Source organism: Antedon bifida, chromosome 9 (assembly GCF_963402885.1).
Source record: "Antedon bifida chromosome 9, ecAntBifi1.1, whole genome shotgun sequence".
NCBI lineage: Eukaryota > Metazoa > Echinodermata > Crinoidea > Comatulida > Antedonidae > Antedon > Antedon bifida.
In genome coordinates this window covers 7,208,026-7,231,514 of record NC_136234.1, presented here as the reverse complement: position 1 = coordinate 7,231,514, position 23,489 = coordinate 7,208,026, and the positions used below count along the sequence as shown (strand labels likewise).

The window sequence follows — 23,489 nt, the reverse complement described above, 5'->3', positions numbered from 1 at the left end:
AATGCTTGCAACAAAATTACAACACACAAATTTATACTTATTTTTATTATAGTTGAAACTTTTTATTTAAACATGCATCATCAACTTGATCAATATGTCATGATCATTTAAATGCAATTATATCTGGGTGTAATTTCTCGGCACTGTTGGTGGCTATCGTTCTTAATATTGTGTCATCAAACTTGTTTTAAACTGATTAATTATAGCAATCTCTACAATAGTGAAGTATGGTTGTTTATTGACAGATGTCAGCTTATATAATAAAATAAAAAACTAAAATTAGATTACAGATAGTTGTGGAAATAATCATGGAAGGGCACTTCCTTCAACAGGGAATGATTCAGAGTGATATGGAAAATCAACTCAGAATAAATCCACAGCTAAAAATCAGCTCTATGTCCACTCTATAAATGAACAAATATTTACTCCCGCCAAAAACAGTCAGGACGTGGAATAAACTGCCTCAAGAAGCTATTGAAGGCACCGATAGTGATACATTTTATTGAATATAATCTCAAATTAATAAGCCACTTCGCAAGGCCTCTATGTCAGACTTTCTTGTGGAGTATTCAAGAGGACAAACAAGAAATGATCACTAGGCCTTTTAGAGTGCCTATAACAACAACCTAGCATACGCAAAGTGCAAACTAACTCTCTATTCCCCAAAACTGCCCCCTAAAAACTACCTCAAAAGCCACTGTAAAGGCAGAGTGATTCATCGAGTCGATACCCGACTGGATAATCCCCATAGGATGTGTTGCAAACACATACAACTGTACTAGTGACAAGGAAACTAGTTTAGTTCTGAGTTCTATAGATAGAAGTGCATAGGAATGGAAAATGTACAAACTGTTAATCAGTTACATGCTGAAAGTGATCTGAGATAATAATGTGCTAAAAGGAATTAGAAAGGGAACCAAAAAGATCCTCTGAAAGAAAAAAGACAACCCTCAAGTTGCCATAATCTTTTCCTACAGTATATTATTCCTTAAAACTAAACAAAAACATAAATGAAACAGAAACTCAGAAACTGAGCAACATGCAGAGAGCAACAGATACTGCTAATGTTGGTCCATATTGAAGATATATATACAAAGACAGTATACAGACTTTTGTGACATCACCAATATATCAATGCTTCTGAAAATCAATAGGCATGATTTTTTCATGGTGTATATAGCTACAATTAAACCCCTATTAACCCATAGCACTTCAGGACCAACAAAGTGTTCCATTAATAAACATATATAGTGGTCCCCATTCTTTCATTAGAATGTGTGCTTTTAATAGAAAAATTGAATAGAAAATTGTAGACATCATTGAACAAACAACAAACTTACAAAAGTACAACTAATATACTTAATTTTATGACAATAATAACCAAGATATAGGAAGGATATAACCAGAAGTTGACAAATGTGTAAATGTTGATGTTGCTACTGTTGTTATAACTAATGTTATTATCCTACCATATACATTCCATAGATATTATGCACGTCTCTGTTCTCCCATCCGTTGTGATGTACAGCATCTTTGTGAATGGTGACTTCTGGTCCGTTGAACACTGACGGTTCATTCATGTCGTTCCATGTAAACAGGTTCTTAGTAGAGCCTTCATACTGGTCTACAAACAGACTAGCATACCACTCACGAGCTGCGGGGTTCGTGTAATCAATCCAAGACGATGAACCTTCACAATTTATAAAACATTTTTGTTTTATTGAATTCATTTATTTACTTCAATAATATTTTACGAGGGTGGTTCATCCAGCGGAACTGATCGTTAGGGACCCTCTCAAAAATAAAAAACAAATCTCGAAAGCATTTGAACCCAAGACCCTGGTCTTCAAGCATCTAAACCACAAAACTACAAACCAAGAAATAGAATTTCTAGGATATTGGTGGAAAAATGTTGCAAGTTATAGGTTGTAATGTTTTAATTTCAGCCAATACTGAACAGGCTACTTGGCTAAAAGTATATAGGTAGGTTTTTCTCTTATTTTCTTTAGTGTACAGCCAAACATAAGTCGTTTTTCTTGAGGTCTTAAAAAATATGAAATTCTTTTATTACCATTCAAGAATACCAGAATTTCCAGAAAATCAGACATAATAGGCCAGGCCAGGAGTGTATGGTATAATTAGGAGAGTTGACTGTACTCATTTTTCATTTAAACATTCACAAATGACATTATACATTAATGTAACCTATACAAACATACCTGGCCAACACCAGCCATCGTAATCCCCTCCATCGTGATTCTTTATAAAATGTCCAAGCTCTTTTCCTTTTTTATAAACAAAATAATTATCGTCTCTTTTGAAATGTGGATCAACAATTGTAACCATCTGCAAATAATTTAAAGGATATTAGGAATGTCAAAGCAAACTCAACATAAAGACTTAGAAATGTACTTAGGAATTACTGTCAATTACTTAAATAACATTGGTAGCTACCGGTAGAAATATTGCATACATAAAAACATTGTATTATTTATGATACTTAACTATATTACAAAAACAAAAAAGTAAGGTGTGGTGGTATTTTATGGTAATTTTTGCAGATAACTATAAGTGGCCAACAACACTCTTGGGTGAACAGAGCCTGGACAATGTGTAAAGACTTAGTACAAACTTACATGAACAAAATAAAAGTAAAAACAAGGAGAAACCACAAGTCAGACAAGGCGACATATTTCTTTGTACCAATTAAAAAACTTAAATAATAATATACACTGAAGTATTATAATGAAATATACAAAAAAAAACTACTGTATTAGCTTGCAAAAAGGAAATAAAATAAAGTTGATAATGTCAATTGAAATACAATATTTATTATATTTTTGTTTTATTATAACATAGTAGGGTACCTAGGAAGTAGGTTTGTGAGCTTGGTTCATTGTGTCCATCAGGGACATTTCAACTACCTTCCTCACTTAATTCCTTAACATAATTTGGCGTATATTACTGCAGGTGCAAATGTGTGATGTGCCCATATATGGACATGATGATGTCATATCACTATTATGTTTAAGCATATCACTACCATATTTGGGCACATCACACTTTCAAACTAATTTGATAGTGTAGACAGAGCTTTAGTTAGTGTTTGTAAAACCACAATAACATGTAGTTACAAAACCTAACCATCAATTTAACATGGATTAAATATCAGAAATTAATCAGAGATTACAAGAATTAATTAACATAACGTCATTTGTAAACTTAACGTCATTTATTAATCTTGTTTTCAAAGAAACTAGTGCAGAGAATAGATTGACCATGTAATACATTTAATGTCCGAACAAATCACCACATTGACCATGTAATACATGTAATGTCCGAACAAATCACCACATTGACCATGTAATACATGTAATGTCCGAACAAATCACCACATTGACCATGTAATACATTTAATGTCCGAACAAATCACCACAGCTTAAGCACTGTATTACTCATTTCAAACGAATTATAAAACTTCTAATTGAACTAAAATGTGGTAGAATTCTTGTAAAATCTGACTTTCTAAATCTGATAACGGTTTCAAGTGTTGATTGAATGGATGAGCCTTGTCTAACCTTAATATAATAATGAAATTACTTTATCTTTAATTAGGTACTTTTGCAAAATACTTTGTTATCAGAGATTATAAAAAACATCAATGGGTAATCCCCACATTAATGGGTAATCCCCACACCACTGGGTAATGCCCACATAACTGGGTAATCCCAATTTCCTAAGTGGGTGACCAAACCAGGGTACGTTTGTAGACCCACAAGTGTTTTTTGTACCATTTTTTATTTGATACTGAAAGTGTTAATGTGGGATTGATTGATGTGTCTAGACTAGAAAATAAGAAAAAAATCACTTTAATAGAATTATGACGACTTATTGAATTTAAAAATAAAATTAAGGATAAGAAGTAAAATTCACTGATTATTTTACGATTGATTTTTAATTACTGAACCACGAATTGTAATTGTCAACTATCTTAAACTCAAAGAACTTAAATACTTGGTATAATAATCACTTTTATTTTAAAGTCAAAACTATTAGATAAAAAAGAGTACTTCAGACACTTGATGAACTTTACTTAACGGTCAAGTTGTTGAAATGTTTGATTAAACGTTAACAACTCAAGGGGAATAAATACCTAGAAAAAGTTTACCTCATAAGGTACAGATTATTAATAACAATATTTAATTAATTTTTAGACAGAAATATTAAGAATAAGTATTTCTAACTATTCATAAGATAACAAAATTAACCAGTAGATTCAGATGGTCAAAACATTTCTATGAAAGGAATGTACTTGGCATTTTGATATTGAAGAGTTTAATAGTTCAAATAGTTAAATACATTTTTTAAACTCACTTTAACCTGCTTAACCGGCTTTTTTTAAAATAATTGTACACATATTTTATTACAATGTCTCAAACTACATTGAAAATACTAAAATCATGTTATTGAACAAAAAATTATATTTTTTTTGTCAATATTTTGCTAAATTTGCCTTTTATTTTATAAAAAAATGAAATATTTGGGTGGATGTGTTTATAAAGGAAGTAACAATTTATAAATGTTAAGGAATTTTGCCAAATCATGACATAATATTTCTGACACATTCCAGAATTATAATTAACAACTCAAATCAAAGATCACATATTTTGTAGGAAACAAATTATGTTCAATTAATACATTTTTTAAGATACTTAACTTAAAAATAGCATGTAATATTAATATTGTTTATGTTCTTCCTAACACAAATCTACATGGATCATCACGAAAGTCAAAAAGGAAAATGAAAATTATACAGACACAACAAAATATCAATCCTGCCTGCCCAGAGTAACTAATGATGATTTAGATGATGCTAAAATAAATGTTAAGTAGGGTTAGGGTTTTAAGCATCAACTTACTTTTCTTCCTTTACTTGCAATCTGATCCTGCATTTCTACTGGGTTTGGAAACTTCAGTTTATCCCAAGTCATGTATCTGTTGAGTAAATAAAACACAGTTTTTAGCAAATGTTAACTAGCAAAGATAACAGAACATGGTGGGTTTAAAATCATTTTGATACCCGATTTGTAGAGATATGTGCAATAGTAAAAATGTATATAACTAAACAAAAATACAAACGCAGCCCAAGTCGGGGAAAAGTGGGGATTTCAGACAGCATTTCGGCAACCATATTGGATCTAAGATGGCGGATAATATTCAAATGTAGTTTAAAATCTTTCCAGTACAATTCCGGTCATATGAATGAGTGCAGTAGAAACGAACAAGGGGAAAGTATGTTTTAACACTACAGGTAAATGTCAGCCCTATTTTTTATTACTGAACCATGATTTGTAATTGTTCATATCAACTATCTTAAACTTCCAGCCCTATTACGGGTACACCTCTATTAAGGGGACACCTTTAAGACCAAACAAAGCGTCCTCGTTAAGTGGTGTCCTATCTTCCCACTGTTGTATCATTTCCAATTGCTGTACTTCTTATTTCTTTATTTTACTCATATTTACATTTCTTTTGAATCAATTTATTATGATTCTTATTTTTTTCTGTCAATAATATTTATGAGAACGTGGTAGGGTAGGGTATGAGTAAGAGTAAAAACAATAAATTTCTTTAAATTCATTCAAATAAATTTCACATAATTCCTAATAACCTTTAGTTGATGTCTTTAAAAACATATTAAAAATGAAATCTGACCACACATAATAAATGCTTCACATTGTTAAAAATCTCATGGGAGGATGGAAAATAAATCAAATTAAACATAAAATAATTTACAACTAATCACAATATTGAAGTAAAATACAAAAAATATTCACTAAGGATTGGGAAACATATATAGAACTGTCAATCATGTTGAACATAGTAATGTGCATAATCCCTCAATAAACACATTCATGTTGTAAAAAACACATTTGAACTAGTTACATAAATAGAGATACTGTATCATTTATAATAATTGTGCAAAAAAACATTCGTTCCTGATAATGATCAAATAAAGATCAAAACGTTGAATCGTGGCTTGCCTCTTGTTATTTGGAGTTAAGTTTTATGCTATGTTATTTAAACATAATCAGTGCATCTATTGGTTTATAAAAACATTCATGTTGTAGAAAACATTCTTCAACTGGTTATCTAACTTTATTTATGTTTTCAAAAATTTGTCAATAAAAAAATCTGTACAGTTTGAAGGAAACTGAACACTTATACATACAGGAAACAATTAGGAGCATATAAAAGTTGTGTATAGCGAGAAAAATATAAAATATAACTTTAGGAACTGCAGGAGGTCAAGCAGATTGATAAAATAAATTGTCAAGAAAGTAACAGAGGACATCAACATAATTTATTGCAATTCAAATACTCAAAAAATAATTACAGTACAATTACCAACACTTATTATGAGACAAATAATAACTTGTATCATAGTAACAAGAGGTCAAGCAGGTACAGTATATAAAGGTCATATGTGCAAATTTTAAATAATTAATCATTAACATTAAACAACAAACATAATTTTAAGTTATATAAGTCACATGGTACCATGGGTGATTATTTGTTCAACAAGTGACAATACAAGAAACACAAAGTGACATTTGGGAAACGAAGGTCTAAAACGGCTCATTTGTTAACTAAAGATATACATGTTTAAAATTCTTATCATGCTTAAGGAATTAAGAATTCTGTCAAAAGCTATTTCATTCACGCTTACACACGGATTTAGTAATATTAATATGCATAGCAAAGAAATTACAGTTTACAAAACAAACTAAGTTATACTTATATTTAAGATTTTTTTACATACATTCTGTACAGAATAAGCTAGGTTTTACACCTATTTTTTACACATTTTTATCTGCCACCAAAATTAGATTCAGTGTGAACGTAGCTTTAGAAAGGATTCTTTTATACTTTAAACACAGTATCATGGATTGATCCATGTCAAAAGCCTGTCACTCCACCGCTAGTAGTGAGGACTGCTAGTGACATAAATAAGAACATATTAAGGAGGGTATTTGATATTAAAACTTTTCTTCCTGAATCTTATTATGAGTAAGAATTAATTAGGAGTTAAAAGTTAATGATCGGTACAATTATTATCCAAGAACTTTTAATATTATATTGAACTTTTAAAAATAGCATGATTTTGACCAAACCTTGTCAAGTCAAAGTGCAAATAACTTTTACATTATGAGTTTCATGTCAAAACAAGTGTCCATTTCCCATACAGCTGCTTGGCACCCCCATGTCCATTTATGCCTGATCTTATCTCTAATAATTCAAGTGTTTAGTTCCCCATGTTATTTTCCATGGCGTCTCTACATTATCTACACTATCCTTAATAACATCAGATATAAATATACTAAAAACAAAGAATTCTCAAATGACAGCAATTTGCTGAGATAAGAAAGTTAATATTTTGCAGAACATGTTTGACCGAATGTACTTTAGTTAATTAAGCACAACTGAAACAACATCTGAGAAAATGTTTAAATATCTATGGTGCATTGAACCCTAAATAGCAAGGAGGGAATGGGAATGAGTAAATCCTATTAAGGTGCTGTGCTAATTGGGACGAATACGAACATGACAATTGTATTTATACAGATCTATAAATTGAAGAAGCACAGGAAAAGTGTTGGGATGACTTTAAATACAACTGACATCCTAATTGGAATTAACGAGACAGACTGTGGTTGTGTCGAAAGATGAGAAGGAAGGAGTGGGTAACACAAAAGAAGTAATGATTTCAACTTTGAAAACGTATTTAAAATGATATTATTTTGCAAAAAAACATGATGTATTAAAACAAATTCAAAAAATTAAAACTTATCCTCGTAGAGAACACAATTCTGCTGATATTTAGAAAGTAATTTTACATTTTGAAGGTCGTGTGCTACTTGTGGGTTTTTATCTATTGAAACATAAAATTCAATTCATTTTATAACTTTGTGACCTCGTTTCTATGCTAGCTTAAAGGATACACACTAAAATATTACAACAAGTGAAAATTATGTTGTGTATAGGTGAATATGTGAATGGACGAAATAAACAATATATAATGCAACAACACGTTATAACAAAAATGTGCAATAACAAGCTTTCATTAACTTGAGTTGTTACATTTAAGACAGAACTCAACACCAACATTTGTCAGCAAAACTAAGCATTCACATGTTAAACATTATGTTTCTACTTGACTCACTAAAAACACAATTGGATAATAACATACATTTTGATTTAGTTAAAGTTGTGTGTAGGTGTATGACGATAGATGCTATAAAAACTGTAATAGCAAATATGTATCTGATTTTTTCTTTTGAGTAAAAAATTGCAATGGTACGCAACACTATGAGTTTTTGAATTGTTGACAACCTACACATTGCTACGGCCTATACATTGTGTGTCATCGTATCCTGAACCTAAAATCCGGCAAAAGGAATTTTGAGGAATCGCATGACGAAACGCAGAATTGTACGACGAAGCGCAGAAGCGTACGACGAAGTGCAGAATCGCACAATGAAACGCATCCCGAAGACCTTATATGCGCACAATGAATAATAATGTATAATGATATAACTAGTTCACACAGATCAACAAAAATAGAAAGCTGCTTAATATATTTTTTATCTTAAATCCCTGATCTAAATGGTTAGAATTGAACATACCTCTTGCCATCAGTGTGTTCAATATCCAGCCAGATCACATCCACTGGGATGTCGTACTCATCAAAGTTGGCATCGACACTACAACATACAGGAAAAGAAGAAAACAAAACATGTACAAACTTAATCTAATAAAAAGATCTCTAAGTACCAGTTCTTAAATTCGTTTTTCAAAATTAAAAAAACAGATGACTAGTAACCCTCAATTTTAAGAGTTCTTTTTAAGAGTTTTTTTGGACAGTGATCAAATCCAGGGGACATGAAGGGTGCACTTCCTCTGTCCATTACATTATTCAGTAATATCTAGTCTCTTAAAATTAATTTAAATTTTATTAATTTAATCCTGATTTCCAAAACCACATTTGATCATTTTTTGCTAAATACAATTTGACATTGATTGATTATGTGATGAATAAACGTTTTTATATTCATTAAAAATAATTTGAACATTTTTATATTATTTGTATTTATCTTTATCGTTTCTAAATTAATTTTCAGTACATCACCGAGCGGGTTATAATTTGTGCTGCTAATGCCAGTCAATATTATTTGTAGTTTACTGTATATACATTTTAGAATATCTATGTTATATAAACATCCACAAACATCAGATGCAATTAAATATATGGATAACTTTGTTTGAAATAGCATATGGTAGTCTAGACGTTTTATGATTTGATAATAGACATTCTATTTCTAGATTCAAAGATAATATGTTGAATTCTTTGTTTTTACAATTTGATCAATTTAGATAAATTTGTGACATAATTGTATTTCAACTTTGACAATTGCCAGAAAATGTCTAGAAAAAAATTGGCAAGTTTTAATTATAGAGGGCAGTACAACACAATTATAAATCATAAAACTCTGTGTACACTATCAAACTTTATGTGACAAAAAAATGTGATGTTCCCATAATATGGACATGATGATGTCATATCACTACCATATTTGGGCATATCACTACCATATTTAGGCATATCACTACCATATTTAGGCACATCACATTACCTTTTGACATCATCTTCATCATTGTAGTTCCAGCGACATTGGTGGTAGCTGATGGCAAATAGCTGTAACATTAGATGTAATGATAATTAGAAAAATATTTAACTTTTAACATTTAGTATAAATAACTCGTTTCAGTGGTATGTCTACTTACAGGTGGGATAGACGTGGTTCCTGTCAGTGATGCATATTGACTGAACACCTGATTGGGAGATGGCCCCAAGAGGATAAAGACGTCAATGATACCACTCTCAGAGAACCAATGAGTATCTACTTGAGGAATATCACCACCACCTTTCACCAAATCAAACATTTTGCCAAAAAGCGTCTGAAACCAAAAAAAACTGTAATTTATGGAAAAATTCATATTATATCTGTAAAATAATTTTTTAGAAATCTATCTAAATATTTATTTTAAATAAAAATAATTAAATGAAGTTTTTTGGAACTTTGAATATTAAATTAAAAAATTCTACAAACTACAGGAATAAAAACCAAACCATTGCCCAACTTTTCACTTATATTTTAACAATGTATATTTTAAAATGTTACAACAAAAGATAAAAATAAGTAAAATCAGAATTGTTACATACCCTGTCAGCAGTGTTTGAACTGATGTCTACCCAGGTCTCAGCTGCGTTCAACCAGAACAATCCAATCGTGCGTTCAGTACTATAAATCAAATAATTAATAGTAATTATAATGATTGTCTAATAATTTCTAAAGCTCAAATTTGGTAGTGATATGACATCATCATGTTAATATATAGTCACATAAAGTTTGATAATGTAGACAGATACCAAAAAAAAAAAATCCTAACCAAAATTTACATATCATAATGGTCATATTCAATATTCATAGTCCATAGTCACTCATACTTACTTGTGGGCCAGCATATACGGAATAGCACCATAGAGTGCCATAGGGTTATTAAGTTCATACTCAAATACATCTAAGTTGTACAATCTATAAGGATCGGTGTTCCTGTCGGAAAAAATAAAATAAACATTGGTTTATTTCATCTGGTTTCAGTTTAAAATAATGTTCTGTTTGCTTTAATTATAAATTTTTTCCTTAAACATATTTTGACTAATTTTTAGTTATTGATATTTCTAATTTCTAAAGTTGAACAATTAAAATACATTAATGTAATTGTTGCTGTTGAAATATAGTTAAAACACATAGAATGGAAAGAATGTTTATTATACATACGTTGTTGTTTTGAGAGCAAAGGAATCTGCATGTTCTGGAATCCCATAAACATGATCAAAATTTACAAATGAGAAATCTAATCCAACGGCAGACGGACCTAAAATAAAACAAATTTGACGCTTTAGTTTAATTTGAAATTCATATTATTAGTCCTTATAGAAATGTGTTGCTCATATAATTCTATTAAATTAAAACAGCAATATAAAATTCATAACAATTCCCAGCCCATCCCGAGACACAATTTTAACAGACGTTATCAAATGTATTTTTAAATGCAAACATTCTCACCATTTGGTTTGTGATCCTTATGTGTTTTAAACGTCTCTTCCCACATCCCTGGTTCCTCCTCGTCTTCCTTCTCTTGTTTTTCTTCAGCAGCATTCTCATCCCCTTCATTCTATCAAACACAATAACATTAAGTTGGCTACCAACCTCCCTTAAGAAGCACAATAAAGTATTTAATACAAGTGCATTCTCATCCCCTTCATTCTATCAAACACAATAACATTAAGTTGGCTACCAACCTCCCTTAAGAAGCACAATAAAGTATTTAATACAAGTGCATTCTCATCCCCTTCATTCTATCAAACACAATAACATTAAGTTGGCTACCAACCTCCCTTAAGAAGCACAATAAAGTATTTAATACAAGTGCCATATTGTGGGTGTTTACAAGAACAAACTCATTTTATACATGATTTAAAAATTGCAAACCTCTTCATCTGGTTTATTTTCATTTTCATCCTTTTCTTCTTTTTCAGCTCTGTATAAAATAAAATTGAAGGAAATCAAAGTTTTAAATTTTCAATTGTTACTCATATACTACTGCATATATAAAGAATTTGTGAGTAGAATATAGTGAAGAATTGTGTTAAGAAAAACTGTTACTTGGTTTATTATTAATTTTCATCACATTCGTACTATTTTGTACTAATTATTATTGACATGTTGACTGCTTACTTTGGAGGAATTTTAGGCCTAATGGCTTCACAATAATTGGACCAAGAACCCCTTCCCTCGTCTGAATTGTACAAGAATCCAAAAACAGAGACCAGACCACAGGCTACTGTATCCGCTAAGCCCATCACCAGACCGGTCACACCCCTGCAAGACAGCAGGTTTCAGCAGTTAGCAGGGGTAGACATATTTTGTCAAGACCAGCCTAGTTCATATCATTAGGGCATCCTCATCGATAGAGTTAGGTTATATTGATAAGCTAAGTTCACACAGCAATTATGTACAGTAGTACATGTAGGTTAAATGAGCTAAGCAAGTTGGGGAAGAGACATTTAAATTGCCATAAATTAATAATTTTCAATATTCATTAAAGGTATTTGATATTTCATGCAAATTCCTAGCAAATTTCTTAATTGTTTATAATCTAAAAGTGCAATCAACATTCATAATTTAAGCAGTGCAATCATTAGTAACAAATTAGCACAAACTAAAATTTCATGTAAGCATGAAGAAGTTTAAGAGTAAGAGAATACGAACACAAATTATAACTGGTGAACTAAACCTAGTTTGAATTTGAGTTGAGTACTACAAAGTGTATATAAAGTAAACAAAGAATATGAATTTAATTATCAAGAACAATAACGTGTAACTTGATAATAATCCATTAAATGTTTACAACCAATTGCCAAGGTGTCATATCAGTTGTCATTTGTTGTGGTGTCAAGTTACAGGTAAATATCAACCTGCTGGTGGTGGTACGTGAGGGAAGCAAAAGCTGAGATATGATTAATAAATAAGTCTTTAGGTTTACTGTCATTCTGACCATGGAGAATTAAGTACTGTTTACAGTATGTTATTAAGGTCCTTGAAAATTTGCATTTTATCTTACGATAATTTGAAGAACAACCAATATCTGTAACAAGTGGATTCTACATAGCTTTTATGTGCCAGTGATTACAGATGGACAGAGTGTAAGCTGTTTTGATGGCAGACAAAGCAATTCACCATTCACGTATTAATTGTAACTAATTACATCACAGTAGAATCCCAATTAATTTGACACCTTCAATGAGTTACTCCTTTCATCAGGGAAAAGCCAAGAAACATGCTTCCTGAAGAGGAGTGTGTCCCCTAAATAGGAGTGTGTTCCCTTAATAGGAGTGTGTCCCCTGAATAGGAGTGTGTCCTCTGAATAGGTCTCTCTACTGTATGTTTAATTATAAAATCAAGCATTAGTATTTTGTGCTGCATTCCATGAGATGTAAATCCGCAAGGTTATTAAACCGGATCTGAACAACCTACGCTAAATGACAAATATTCTTATTGTACCAGCAAAATAACTTTGGCAGTTTTTTGTATGATACAATAGCTGGTTGTGTATTACACATAAAAAGTCCCACGCTTTCCACTTTTTTGAATTTTGTTATGGAAGCAAAGTTAATTAAAATTGTAATAATAATTGTCTCTTTACCCTTTTCTTTTTCTAAGTTCTTCAAAACTCATCAGTCCACGAGCGTTGACACTAATGATAAGATCATCAAGTTGAATCACATCAATACGAAAGGGTTGTTTAGTGATCACTACATCAATGTCATTTGCCATGGCAACTTTCACAGTCTGCTGATCCCGGTTTTTAATTGTCCAACTGTAAGAGTACAAAACGGTTTCATATTATTATCATCTTTCTGTAACTTTGTATAGCCAAGGCAATTAACCACAAGATGCTGAGCTCCAGAGATCAAAGGGTTTATCTGTGGTTGCAACACGATCAATTTCATGTCCCTTAACAGACACTGTTTGGCGCTGAGAATATGTGCATAGTACAGTACTGTTGGTATTTGTCGCAGCCAGACATAAGCTCAAAGGACATTACAAGTTTCTATCTTGGCAAGGCGAGCTCAGTGTCCTATTGTTAGATTGCCTTGGTATAGCTTACATACTATTTGTAATTATATAAAATAAAATATCATAATATTAACATTTTTATAAAATGCTATGGTGACAATTACCTTTGCTTTCGCGGATCTTTAATTATAACATCTGGTACTTCATAACGTTGTTTCAGTGGATGTAGTTCATTGACCTTTAACCTTACAATGTTAGTCTCCAATCCATGCAGTTCAAGAGCAAGAATTACGCCACTTTGTGTATTCAATACATTAAGTTTAGCAACTCCACCGTACACCTGAAAAGTGTCTAGCTGAGCAACATAAGGTGTCTGTCCTGGTACTATTGCTCTTGTCCGCCTAGAAAATGCAAAAGTTACATAATTAAACTGTTTATTTATTTTATTGTATTCAGTTGACAACCAACAGCGATGAAACTGCCACTAACAGGTTGAATCTAAACATAATAAACTATAATAATACATTCAAATAAGCAACAATACATAACAAAGATCGGAACATTATAGAGATTTAACAATTTTACCCTTAAATACATTTAAAGACACTTTCCCTACAATTTGTGACGTTTTGTAAAAATAATACATATACAGTATAATACTTTAAAAACATTAAACCAGGTCATTCCTTCTCTTAAATGTACGTTTTATGGTAAATTATGATAAAAACAATACACTACCAACTAGTTTTGTAGGCCTAGCTGGTGAACATCGTACGCTAGCTATATACCTAGCCTGACGTTGTATAGTTGCTGAATTAATTGTCATTCTATTTTTGCCAGACTACTGTATGTTGATACAAATTGGGGAAAAACCGGTATTTTCACTGAAAAGGTTTGGTTTTGGCCTCACGATCGATCGAAAAATGGGTGAATTACAGAAGAAAAAAAAAATATTTATAGCGGGCCGCTATAATTATTAGAATCAACTTATTTTTCACATTTTTAACCATTTAAAGAGGAAAAAAGTTATCGCAATAGGACCATATAGTATTATTTTTACATTAAATATAGTTTGTGATCTTAAATTAGATCTAAAAAACGTAGGGAAGGTGTCTTTAAATACATTTAAAATATCATAAAATAAATTACTGTCTTAATTATAGACATTATGTAAATTGTTATTTTGCCATTATTGACATATCAAAATGTTTTAGTTTATAAACAAAGCCTTTTCTGTTATCAACTTCTCTGTTTATATTTAATTATTTTTTGCTGATAAATTAAACTGGAAATTTAAAAAAAATTAATGTATGATCTACACAACACATCTGATTTGATATACTGAATATCATAGAATACAAAGAAAAAATAACCATTAAAAAATTATTTTAATTATTAATTATACAATCTTTGACTTACTTGCAAAATGCACTTTGATCACATTTTTTAAAGTTATTTCTATCAACTGCATGAACAATTACAAACAAAGCAATCACGGAGAAAATTAAATGATGCCACATCCTAAAAAGAAAATAAACATTAAATTAGAATGGTAAATGACATGACAATTATGTAATAATGTATGAATATACGATACTGTTTTATCCATTTTATTTGTGCCAACCAAACCAACTAGCCTACTAGTACTACTAGGCCTAGTACACTAGTAGGCCTAGAGCCTATCTAACTATAGACCTAGTTCTAGGCCTCTATTCGCGTCGGATAGGCCTAGCTAGCTAGCTAGGACTACTTATACTAGGACTCGAGCCTAGCTACTAGTCTAGGGCCTAGCTAGGCCTACACTTTTTTATGACTTGCTTTTTGTGACCGAACGAAACGATCAATTCATTAAAATTAAATCAAAATAGCAGTATTTCCTAATTAACGATAAAGTTTACACTAAATAGGCCTAGTATTCAGAAACAGTCAACGTATAAATAAGGAAAAAACAAATTAGGCCTAGAATTACTTGAACCACGTCAACTTTTGCAACGAGGACGCATCCATCTTGGAAATGATTTTACTCGTAGACTTGGACGAAGACGTTTAACAGCAGACAAAAATGTGAAAATGATGTCTGAATGAACGTCTAACTTTAAAGTAAGTTCATAGGGGCGCTATATAACCATGGTTGATTAGCTGAAAAACGTAGAAACGGTAAACAATAACATTAAAACTGTTCGTTTACAAACGATAGGAAAGTTGCGAATTCTTCAAAAATGAGTTGCAGTACTTCAGAATATGTATCAAGTATGTAACGTTATATTTTGTCTTTTATTATTTTAAAACGTCCCCACACTAAGTCTAGGCCCAGCCTATAATATATAGATAGGCTAGATTTCCTCTCAGTCTCAGCAGTCAGCATCATCATCCCATATTCTGGCCTCAGTCATATAATCATTTCGATTTAATGACTATTATACTCTTTAGGCTAGACAGACTTGCCAAGGCAGTGTTTTTAAAAAATGACCTTTTTGTTGTAGATATGTCTGGAGAGGTTAAGAAGGGGTTCCTTAGAAGATATGGTAAGTACAACGATTATAATTATATAAATAGGCCTAGTAAATGACAGTATTTAATTAATACATTTTTATTTTAGAAATAAACATCCACACTCTAGTATACTAGTATATTGCACATTGTTGTTTTCATAAAGTCTATTATTTCTATTTTTAGGTGGATGGCTTTTCAAAAGTTGGAAGAAAAAGTTCTTTGTTCTTTATAGAGACAATCAACTTGCGTGGTTCAATGGCCCAGGAGATTCTGCAGATGGTCACATAAACATTCGGACTGAATGTACGATGCTTAAAGTAGGTGTACAGATGAAGAAGGAAGCCCCAACACCAGACCAAGGATCCCGTCTTCAACACATGTTTTCATTAACAGGCATGGGAAAGACATACTACATTCAGACAGTTGATGAACAAGATCTTGTGTTAGTATTTATACCCAGTTCACACATACAAACATCGTAACATATTATTGTAGCAAATTGTTACCTTATGTTGCATTGATGTAAAAAATGATGTAAAAAACAAATGCTTTTTTTTTAAAAAACTTGTGTTTTGTCGTGTTTTAACTTTGTTTCTGTTTGTCTGAATACCCTCTGGGATTACTGAAGAGGTCACCCAGTATAAACAAAAATAAATGACATTACACAATGACAAAAGGAGTGTGAAATTGTTGTAACTTGTCAACATTATATACAGTACTGTACCTGACGATATCCATATAACAATTTGTGTTGCTAATTGAAATGTGTATAGTCAATTCCTCTCCTCTTTTTTTACTGAATAGAGCCTAAAATCAAATGTTCAATGGTTTCTTTCTTTTAGATAGCACAGTCTTGTTATTCTCCCGTGGCTTTTCTTGTACTATAGATGTTGTCTTTTTTCTGCACATCCAGAAAATGCTTAATAATTGTAAGGTTTGTCTGCTGGATATGGCATACTGTAGCAAATTAACACTATGTACTCTCTCTCTTCCCCTATCATCCTATAATAAATCTCTCCATACATGCTAATCTTCCTCTTGTAGCAACTGCTTATTGGGAATTTTGCACACATTTTCCCTCTATCCATCTGACTCTCTTTCTTCCTCTCTTTCTTCTCCCTCAACTTTTCCAAACATAATCATTGTCTATGTACTCTAGCTATAAATTAAACATAAACAAAACATAGAGAATACACAATCTGAAATTATAGAATAAAGCACTGTGTTTTTGCCTTGATTTTCTATGTTGAAAGTATTGTATATTGAATTTGTTTTTTCTAAACAATTCTTAACCACATAAAATATTTATTTAAAATGTTCTCCCAGGTCTTGGCTGTCAGTGCTATACCAAGCTAAAGGATTAGTACCACCTGGGCAGCAACCACCAAATGGACACCAGGCACCATACCAACAACCTGTACCAGCATCTGGAATGCATCAACCTCCTCCACCTGGATTCCATCCAGGTGTCACATCTCAGGGTAAGATATCTTTAAGGACGTACATAATCCTAATTATCTACCAGCAGCCTCCACATTAACTACTGTAATTGTTTTGCTTTGCAGGTCCTCCTCCAGGTTACACTCCACAGCAAGGCTATCCACTGCATGGAAATCCACCACAGCAACACCCACCAACTAGACAATATCCGCAGCAGCAGCAGCAAAATCAACATTATCCTCGTCAGCAAGGTGGTGCATCTAACAGGCCACAAACAATTGTAGTAAATAATGATAGCAGGGGTAGAAACAATGACTCATTTGCTACTGGTATGTTGACCGGGTACATGTTGGGTGGGTTTGGTCATCATGGTTACGGGTATGGGTATGGGTACGGTTTTGGTCACCACCATGGTTTTGGTCATCATGACCACCACCACACTGAAGTACACCAAGAAATTAATCAAACAGTGGAGAATAACTACTATGGAGATGATGGAACTGGAGGCCAAGAAGAATACGGTGGTGATGATTATGGGGGAGATGATTATGGGGGCGATGATTACGGGGGCGATGATTACGGAGGTGATGACTTTGGAGGTGGTGATGATTTTGGAGGGGATGATTTTTAGAGTCATAGTAATTTTATTAATTTGTTTTTATTGGTAATTTTCTGTACAAATTGTATAATCAATTAAATAAACTTTTAAAATTGTAATATTTAGTATTAAAATAATTCAAGTTAGATCTTGGCGAAATTTGAACAAAGATCAAGTACAAGTTCTTTCTGACTTATTTAAGTTTTTTCCATCTTTGTTTATTTTTTAAGTTTACAAAGCATAATTAATTTATCAATGGGTAATAGGCTAGGAATAGTCAATTCGCTGGAACTTTTTAATATCTCTGGCCAATTTAACAAATATAAACATCATTTATTTAAAGTATTTACCATGAAAGTATTTTTTTTTTGCTATTTTTTAAAATTGTTATTTGTTCGACTTATTTTTCCTATAAATATTAACTGTACTATTATAATGTAATTATGTATATTAGTTATCTTAATAAATATTAAAACTATTTTAGAAAAATAATAATAATAATTATCTACCCATTATTAACAATATCAAAACACATTCCGTAAGACGACCTTGTGCAATTATTTGATACAAAAAGTGGTATAATTTTATCTGTTAACCAATTTACTGGTATCAATAAACTGGTTAAAAAGATTGCATTACACATTTTAAGCAGTGATTCTAATGTACTTACGACATTGTTCAATACAGAATTCTCGAAGCAACAACTTGTGAAAAGTTTCTTCATTTTGTTGTCTAGATTGTTTGAATTAGTTTATAATGGATGAAGATTCGAAGTTAAAAATTGATAAGGATGGGGTGTTGCCTTCTGGGAATGTTCTTAGAACTGTTAGTACACGATCTGACGCCGTGTTGATGAAAGAAAAGAAAGATGATGACGCTAAATGCGTTTGTAATTCTTGCACTCCGTCATGGTTACAGTGTTTCAAAGGAGTAAAATTCTTTACTTTTGTAACACTTTTTGCTCTTCTTAGTAAAGTATTTGCGAGTACTTATTTCGGTGCTGTGGTTTCTACGTTAGAGCGGCAGTTTAATATGGATAGTGTGAAATCCGGTATGTTACTTGTTATCAACGACATGATGGATTTCATTTTTGTGATCTTTATCACTCATTTCGGTCATAGGGGCCATCGTCCTAGATGGATTGCTACTGGATTGTTCATGGCAGCGATGGGATGCTTTCTCTGCATTGTTCCACACATTATGACTGAATACGTACCACCAGGAGGAAAGAATGCAGAGCCATCTCTTTGTAGCAGCAATACAGAGTTACCAACAAAGCAGAACATGACGGAGATGTATAACATGGTGACTGGAAATGTGATGCCTGCTGACATCATGGATGAAACAGAGGGGCTGCAATCAATGTGGAGTAATGTTTTTTGGCTGATGTTGGGTCAAATCCTTATTGGAATTGGTAATACTCCTTTAAAACCTCTCGGCACCACGTACATTGACGATTCTGTTGAAGATCATACGACTGGATTCTACGTTGGTTAGTATAACGTTCCTAAACTTACAGGTTGGTAACACAACCTCTTTTGTATCGCATGTGCGGCTTGTTACAAGTAAGGTTAGGTTTAGGTTGAATTAGGCAATATGTGAAAATGCGATATTTTGTATTACCAAACGTTCTATGATAAATACTAGAGATATCTAGTTGCCAAACTGTGGGCCTCGAAAAGGTTGATGTTTCACTAGAAAGAATTTAGCAATTATTATTATTATTATTATGCCTCAAAAAATTCCAGCAATAAAAGAAAGGTAGGCCAATTCTTTCTTCTCATCTTTCAACATTTATTTCGTACATATTCGTTTTTTTCTCTCAACAGCCATGCTTTTCCTTGCAACTCCAATTGGTGCAATCATCGGTTACTTCACAAGTTTCATGTCTTTGCGAGTGTATGTGGACTTCGATAGAATTCCCATGGAGGAGTGGCCAAGAATACCACAATCTGACCCAAGATGGATAGGCGCATGGTGGTTCGGATTCGCAGTGGCTGCTGTTCTTTTAGCGGTCTCTGCTATTCCTTTCCTACTCTTTCCGAAAGAACCAATCGAATGCCGGAAAAAACGAGAAAACAGTGAAGCACCAGAAACGAATATACGAGTTGTAAAACCAAAACGGAAGAAGAGCGTCATGGAATTGATAAAAGGTATCTTGTATGATCAAAATTATTTTCTGCATACCGCTTTCCTCCGCCCATAACCGATATAAACCAAATTTACTGTACAACAGTTGTTTTTTGTTGAGATTTGTCAAATCCTACAAAAACAAGTACCAGAGTAATTTCAATGAATGTTCGAAATGTCCAACTGTTTCAACGAATGGTGTTAATTCGTTCTTGTTAGGGTTGCTTCAAGCTCTCAAGCGAATGGCCACAAATCCTGCCATGGTGTTCATTTGTCTATCATCCTCATCTGGCTCTGCTGCTTATGCTGTTTCCGGCGCTTTCGGAATAAAATATTTTGTTGATGAATTTGGCAAATCTAATTCCAGCGCATCTCTTGTTGGAAGTAAGTCATTGTTTCTTATTTTTCATTTTTATAATTTCATCTCAAAAGTAAATTTTTCAGTGATACCATAAATTGGATTGGTCCAAAAACGTATAATAGTTGTCAAAATGTTTGAAAATTTATAAAAGTTGAAAATATAATATTTTTTTTAATTACGCAGTAGCGATCCTCCCAGTATTAATATTGGCATATCTTATTGGTGGTTACGTCATCAAACGTTGGAAGTTGAACGCCAAGCAGTGCGCCTTGTTTGGGTTTTTCGTGGATGCTCCAAGTTGTCTTATGTACTTTTTGCTGTTGTTCGTGGGATGTCCAAACAGTGACGTGGCTGGTGTTACTGTTCCGTATACTGGACGACTATCGGGGTAAGTAATAATCTGATAAAGCAGCTATTTAGTTCCTCACACTCTTCTGTGCGAACACAACGCATGACGTACGCGCAACGCAAGTGATTTTACCCAATCAGCACGCAAGTGGTAAACCTATCTTTAGACCGCGATGACGTGCATGGCACCTCACATTTGTAATGGAATATAGAACTCAAGACTAAACGATTTAGCCTCACAAAAGTATAATCATTATGTTCTTGTATTTAAAAAAAAAAATAGAAATGTTAGCCTTATTGCGGAATGTAACAACCAATGTGGATGTCCCGAAATTTACAAATACGAACCACTTTGTATCAACAACGTAACGTTTATGTCACCGTGTCACGCAGGATGCACGGTCGTGGATAAACAGAAGGTAGACTCGACGTTATCAATAATCTATTATTGATTGATTTATTGATTGATCGCTTTTTAAATGAATTGTATATAATAATCAATAACTGAATTGATTTCGATGATAAATAATCGATCGGTTGCATTCGAATGTTACCAAAGTATTCCTTTAAACGCCTTGATTGAATTATGGCCATGAGGAAACGTTCCAGATCGATAAACTTGAAATACTTTTTCTGAAATAAAAAATCTAAATAAAATTGATCCATTAATCAGTTGACTAGCATTGTATCATTTTTTTTAGATGTACTCAAATTGTACATGTGATCCAGATGCCTTCGTGCAGAACGGCGCATGCCCAGTTGATGATGTATGTAACACTAATTTCATGCTAGCAGTGTTATTGATAATAATAGCTTTGGGTACGAGTAGCCTTGGCAGAAGTGCTGATATTATCGTTAGTTTACGGTACGTGTACGCACAATTTAGTCCTATTTTAGTTTAATCCAATTATTAAGTATTACTTGTTGATATTGATATGGTTTCATTTTGTATTAGTTAAATGAAGTATTTTCCATCTTTTTAGATGTGTTGATAAGGAGGACAGATCGCTGGCTCTTGGAATCAAGATATTCATTGTCAACATTTTAGGTATACATGTTTAGAGCCAATCTTGTGTAGTATAAATGGTTCTAAAGGAATCTATGTAATTATTTACTCTTTTATTCCTGATAAATAAAGTTTAAAATAATTGCCTGAATACGACACTTACCTTTTCACACAGCATTTTTCCCATCACCGATCTACTTTGGTGCTTTGCTTAACTGGACATGCTTAGAGTTTGCATACAAACCAACCGGAGAGCGTGGTGCATGTTTGGTGTACGATAGGACCAGATACCGTCATGTCTTTTACGGCATGTATACCGTTCTTCACTTGTGTGCTTTATTCTGTTGGCTTATGGTGTATTTTACCGTGGAGGAGAAAAACAAGGGGGTAAGAAAATATAATTGCTAATAGAACATTTTTTAACGGCAGAAGCGAAAGCGTGTGATATTTTAGTGAGAGATAAAGCAAGTGAGTTGACCAATCGGAAGCAGTTCCGTTGATCCATCGTGATTGGTCAAATTACTTTGCGTTGCGTCCTAGTGAGAACCAAACGGTCATGTGCTTGCGCGATAAGTTTAGTCACGCGAGTTGTTGATGTCACCAGAGTGAAATTAGTAATTTCACTTCTTCTGGTAGAACAATTCGTTAAAATTAACTTATAATCAACTTTTAGTCGTTATAAAATAAAAATGATAATGTATTTATAACCGGATTATTTTTCAGATGGACACACCAAATGAGGCTAATGATGGTCAGGAAATGAATGATTTTGAGTGATTTACTGAGAGAAAACTTCATTTTATAATGTAATTAGGCCTAAGTTGAAATATTTAATGTATTGTATTTGTTTTCTGCAGAAAAAACGAATAAAACGAGTTTTTTTTTCTTTTTTTTATTAACTTTTTGGTCAAAGTAGTAAATATTATGTGACATTTAACTGGCATACTCAAAGTGGTTTAATCATATTAATTATGCTTGTGAGATTGATGTAAACAACTTTTTGTTGGGTGAATGAATGGAATTGCATATACATAGTATAGGCCTAGGAGTTGACTGTATTAGGCATACTTAAAACAATAAATACATAACGAAATAAAAATAATAAAAGAGCAACAATACTCACTTCTATACCAGATGTGAAATTTCTTTCTCTTTTTTCACCATCAACTTATGTTTGCGCACGATACGCCGCAAGCCTTACAATCAGACGTGACGTAACAGAACACATGACATGAGAACAACATAATGATAACAATTTCACCTGTTAAAAAAAGATTGAATCTAGATAGAAATGTCTTTAAAAGAAATGATAATAAAAAGAACCTTAAATAAAGAATACGAAATACACAATCGCTGCAGCTATAGTGACACTGAAAGGACAACATGAAATCTTCATATTGTGTTTGG

The 23,489-nt window shown here is 32.5% G+C and overlaps 4 protein-coding genes across 5 annotated transcripts in view; 3 read left to right on the top strand and 1 right to left on the bottom strand.

The window, feature by feature from the left end:
* LOC144852782 (neutral alpha-glucosidase AB-like) overlaps positions 1 to 15,709 on the bottom strand; it is a 28,310-nt gene extending 12,601 nt beyond the window's left edge. Inside the window, exons 1-16 of one of the 2 annotated variants that reach the window (XM_078710758.1) lie at positions 15,676 to 15,709; positions 15,126 to 15,227; positions 13,871 to 14,107; positions 13,333 to 13,506; positions 11,865 to 12,008; positions 11,619 to 11,667; positions 11,193 to 11,301; positions 10,905 to 11,001; positions 10,575 to 10,676; positions 10,286 to 10,364; positions 9,847 to 10,020; positions 9,696 to 9,757; positions 8,688 to 8,765; positions 4,920 to 4,995; positions 2,220 to 2,346; positions 1,470 to 1,690 (exon numbers count right to left, since the gene is read on the bottom strand). In XM_078710758.1, coding sequence (XP_078566884.1) covers positions 1,470 to 1,690; positions 2,220 to 2,346; positions 4,920 to 4,995; positions 8,688 to 8,765; positions 9,696 to 9,757; positions 9,847 to 10,020; positions 10,286 to 10,364; positions 10,575 to 10,676; positions 10,905 to 11,001; positions 11,193 to 11,301; positions 11,619 to 11,667; positions 11,865 to 12,008; positions 13,333 to 13,506; positions 13,871 to 14,107; positions 15,126 to 15,226 — 1,830 coding nt within the window. In that variant the 5' untranslated portion in view covers position 15,227; positions 15,676 to 15,709. The remainder of the gene's footprint in view (positions 1 to 1,469; positions 1,691 to 2,219; positions 2,347 to 4,919; positions 4,996 to 8,687; positions 8,766 to 9,695; positions 9,758 to 9,846; positions 10,021 to 10,285; positions 10,365 to 10,574; positions 10,677 to 10,904; positions 11,002 to 11,192; positions 11,302 to 11,618; positions 11,668 to 11,864; positions 12,009 to 13,332; positions 13,507 to 13,870; positions 14,108 to 15,125; positions 15,228 to 15,675) is intronic. The other variant, XM_078710759.1, reaches the window with a different exon arrangement.
* Positions 15,710 to 15,826: 117 nt separating this feature from the next.
* On the top strand, positions 15,827 to 18,538 carry LOC144852446 (uncharacterized). The gene is made up of 5 exons (XM_078710252.1): positions 15,827 to 15,956; positions 16,190 to 16,231; positions 16,383 to 16,641; positions 17,526 to 17,680; positions 17,765 to 18,538. The coding sequence occupies exons 1-5, from the start codon at positions 15,926 to 15,928 to the stop codon at positions 18,268 to 18,270; spliced, it is 993 nt and encodes a 330-aa protein (XP_078566378.1). The 5' UTR covers positions 15,827 to 15,925; the 3' UTR covers positions 18,271 to 18,538.
* A 381-nt stretch (positions 18,539 to 18,919) lies between these two features.
* LOC144852375 (solute carrier organic anion transporter family member 1B3-like) lies at positions 18,920 to 21,528 on the top strand. Its single transcript, XM_078710162.1, has 5 exons — positions 18,920 to 19,729; positions 20,067 to 20,390; positions 20,587 to 20,751; positions 20,912 to 21,116; positions 21,360 to 21,528. The coding sequence occupies exons 1-5, from the start codon at positions 18,994 to 18,996 to the stop codon at positions 21,526 to 21,528; spliced, it is 1,599 nt and encodes a 532-aa protein (XP_078566288.1). The 5' UTR covers positions 18,920 to 18,993.
* On the top strand, positions 21,497 to 23,182 carry LOC144852454 (solute carrier organic anion transporter family member 1C1-like). The gene is made up of 4 exons (XM_078710265.1): positions 21,497 to 21,941; positions 22,060 to 22,124; positions 22,258 to 22,469; positions 22,806 to 23,182. Exons 1-4 carry the CDS (start codon positions 21,778 to 21,780, stop codon positions 22,857 to 22,859), a joined length of 495 nt encoding a protein of 164 aa, XP_078566391.1. The 5' UTR covers positions 21,497 to 21,777; the 3' UTR covers positions 22,860 to 23,182.
* Positions 23,183 to 23,489: the final 307 nt, after the last annotated feature.

Bases quoted from the DNA above. Each gene is read 5' to 3' on its own strand.
- LOC144852446 (XM_078710252.1), top strand. From the start codon at position 15,926: ATGAGTTGCAGTACTTCAGAATATGTATCAA. The intron at 15,957-16,189 runs GTATGTAACGTT...TTTTTGTTGTAG, and splicing joins TACTTCAGAATATGTATCAA to ATATGTCTGGAGAGGTTAAG. The intron at 16,232-16,382 runs GTAAGTACAACG...TTCTATTTTTAG, and splicing joins GGGGTTCCTTAGAAGATATG to GTGGATGGCTTTTCAAAAGT.
- LOC144852375 (XM_078710162.1), top strand. From the start codon at position 18,994: ATGGATGAAGATTCGAAGTTAAAAATTGATAAGGATGGGGTGTTGCCT. The intron at 20,752-20,911 runs GTAAGTCATTGT...TTAATTACGCAG, and splicing joins CAGCGCATCTCTTGTTGGAA to TAGCGATCCTCCCAGTATTA. The intron at 21,117-21,359 runs GTAAGTAATAAT...AAAAAAAAATAG, and splicing joins TATACTGGACGACTATCGGG to AAATGTTAGCCTTATTGCGG.
- LOC144852454 (XM_078710265.1), top strand. From the start codon at position 21,778: ATGTACTCAAATTGTACATGTGATCCAGATGCCTTCGTGCAGAACGGC. The intron at 22,125-22,257 runs GTATACATGTTT...CTTTTCACACAG, and splicing joins ATTCATTGTCAACATTTTAG to CATTTTTCCCATCACCGATC. The intron at 22,470-22,805 runs GTAAGAAAATAT...ATTATTTTTCAG, and splicing joins TGGAGGAGAAAAACAAGGGG to ATGGACACACCAAATGAGGC.